The following is a 2,500-nucleotide window of genomic DNA, read 5'->3' on the forward strand; positions in this document are numbered from 1 at the left end:
AGTCCGGCACATCCAGCCCCGACGCGGAGCCCCCCTATCCCCGCCTGTCCCTCCGTGCAGCCCCCGCCGTGGCCCCCACGGCTCCCCAGCGCAAACACCCGGGTTTCGGGGGACGGAACCGTGCTCCCGACCGAATGCAAGCCCCCCTTTTTCCCCCCCCTGACCCGGTACCGAGACGGTCGACTCGTTTCACTGGGCCCGAAAGCGACGAGAAATCAACCGAATCCACATGAGCCACACCGTAGGTGTCGGTGCAGCCTATCTGACGGAACTAACAGCCCCGGCGAACGTCCCGCCCCCACTCCGGCGTCCCATTCGCCGATGCTCGGTTGACAGACGGGCCAAGTAAACGGCGCCGATTGGACGCTCGTCGTCTCGTCAGTCCCTTCCGGCGCCACGATTGGCCCATTTTCCAGCCCGTCAAAAGAGAAAAGAAACAAAACGATCCCGCCCCCTCCCATAGACCTACCCGTGACGTCACGGATTATTTTTCCCTCTCGCGTAAACGCCCACTTTTTTCCTGCTTCCAGCTTTTGGATTGGCCCGTCGCGACAGGCTCCGTCTGGTTTGGGGGATTCTGATTGGCTGTAAAGAGTCTAAATGGCCTCGCTAACCCCACCACCTCCCTCCGAGTCATGATCGGGCAAGTGACGTCAACCACGGGCTATTTTTAGCCTCGGTCAGAATTCAATGCACTCGGCCACGATACGGCAGGACTTCCAAATCAGAGATACACACGGGGCACCCTAACACACATACACACACACACACACACACACACACACACAATAACAACAACAGACGTGACGAGATCTTCTAACAAACTCTCCTAGCTGGCTTCCGGATAACTCGGCTACTAGAAGCACACTTGTCGCACACTCCTGAGTTCTCGTGTCGTAGTAATGAATTGTCGGCTGTGAGAACTGTTGACAAACAGATGAGTGCACGTGTACACACACACACACACACACACACACACACACACACACACACACACACACACACTTCGCTGGTCCTCAGGGTGGGGTAGAAGACCTCAGCACAGGAGGGCGGTATGAGACGGCGGAGACGGAGACGGAGGGGGGTGTGAATGGAAGACCGTCGTCGGTTCATTCACGGAATGAGGGATCAAAGCGACTGAAAGAGGGGCGCCGCGACGACGACAGACGCTCCTCCCCTCCCTCCCCATCCTTTCGTACCGCAGTTGCTAGGAAACATGAGGCTCGTCTGCATGGAGCTGGCGCGGGTCAAAGCCGCTGGGTTTTATGAATGAAACGGAGAGGGAGGTAGAGAGAGAGAGAGAGAGAGGGAGCATTTTACAAAAACAAAACGTTTATTATTCGCGTCGTCACTGCAAAAAAAAAAAGTCAATGCACAAACCGATACACGCTACGTACAGAACACGCTAAATACAGAACAGGCTACATACGGAACACGCTACATACGGCGCACGGCAACACGAAGAGTTAAACGCCGTAACACGCACCACAGACTGAATAAGCGCTGACGGAAAACCTATGTACAGATAAAGAGACTTCCGGCCAATCAGAGGCCGAGGCGGATAGAGAGGAAGTAGCCGATGAGCAGTGCAGAGGCCGCACTCTAAACCCTAACCCGTATTGCTGGTGATGTCACACCGACCAGGAAGTGATGCGGCGCCGCTCTGCGCCCTCCCCCGGGAGGAGCCGGCGGTCTGGAGACGGCCACGCAGAGGAGCACGTGTTTAGACCGGTCGGGTCGCGTCGCAGCTCTCGTCCTTGTCCTAAACCAAATCCACACATCCCTTCTGTACTACTGGGGAGAGGAGAGGAGAGAGGAGGAGTGGAGAGGGGAGGAGAGGAGAGGAGAGAGGAGGAGTGGAGAGGGGAGGAGAGGAGAGAGGGGAGGAGAGGGGAGGAGAGGAGAGGAGAGGGGAGGAGGGGAGGGGAGAGGAGAAGGGGAGGAGAGGAGAGGGGAGGAGAGAGGGGAGGAGAGGAGGGAAGAGGAGAGGGGAGGGGAGGAGAGGAGGGGAGAGGAGGAGGGGAGTAGAGGAGAGGGGGGTGGAGAGGGAGGACAGATGAGTAGGAGGGGGGGCAAGAGGAAAGGGGGAGTTGGGAAAAGAGATGAGGGCAAGAAGAGGAGGAGAGGAGAGGAGGAGGAGAGGACAGGGAGGAAAGAGGAGCAGGAGGCTGCAGTAAGACCAGGTACTTCCTCAGTGTAGTGTAATACAGTCCAGGGAGGGTCCTGTATGAGGGCACACTGCCCCCTAGTGGACCAGAGGGTCTCCATCAGATGACTGGGAAGAGATGAGACGGGCCTTGGTAAGGCAATGGCAATGCTGCTGGTGGCGTGTGTGTGTGTGTGTGTGTGTGTGAGACAGTAGTTAACACCTGTTATGCGAGTGTGGGTGGGGAGAGTCCATATCCTTGTGTGTGTTTGTGTGTGTGTGTGTCTGTCCATCCTACAGGCAGTCCATGGAGTTATCGGGCATTAGGCCAAGGGGCGGGGCCTTGACGGGCAG

At 57.3% G+C, this 2,500-nt stretch overlaps 1 protein-coding gene across 1 annotated transcript in view; it reads right to left on the bottom strand.

Annotated features, from left to right (window-relative positions):
* Nucleotides 1–2,185: 2,185 nt before the first annotated feature.
* asf1bb (anti-silencing function 1Bb histone chaperone) overlaps nt 2,186–2,500 on the bottom strand; it is a 3,852-nt gene continuing 3,537 nt past the window's right edge. The window contains exon 4 of the mRNA XM_084460325.1: nt 2,186–2,500. This exon is cut by the window's right edge and continues 147 nt beyond it. Coding sequence (XP_084316451.1) covers nt 2,441–2,500 — 60 coding nt within the window. The 3' untranslated portion in view covers nt 2,186–2,440.

This window comes from Borostomias antarcticus (genome assembly GCF_949987555.1).
Source record: "Borostomias antarcticus genome assembly, chromosome: 31".
Taxonomy (NCBI): domain Eukaryota; kingdom Metazoa; phylum Chordata; class Actinopteri; order Stomiiformes; family Stomiidae; genus Borostomias; species Borostomias antarcticus.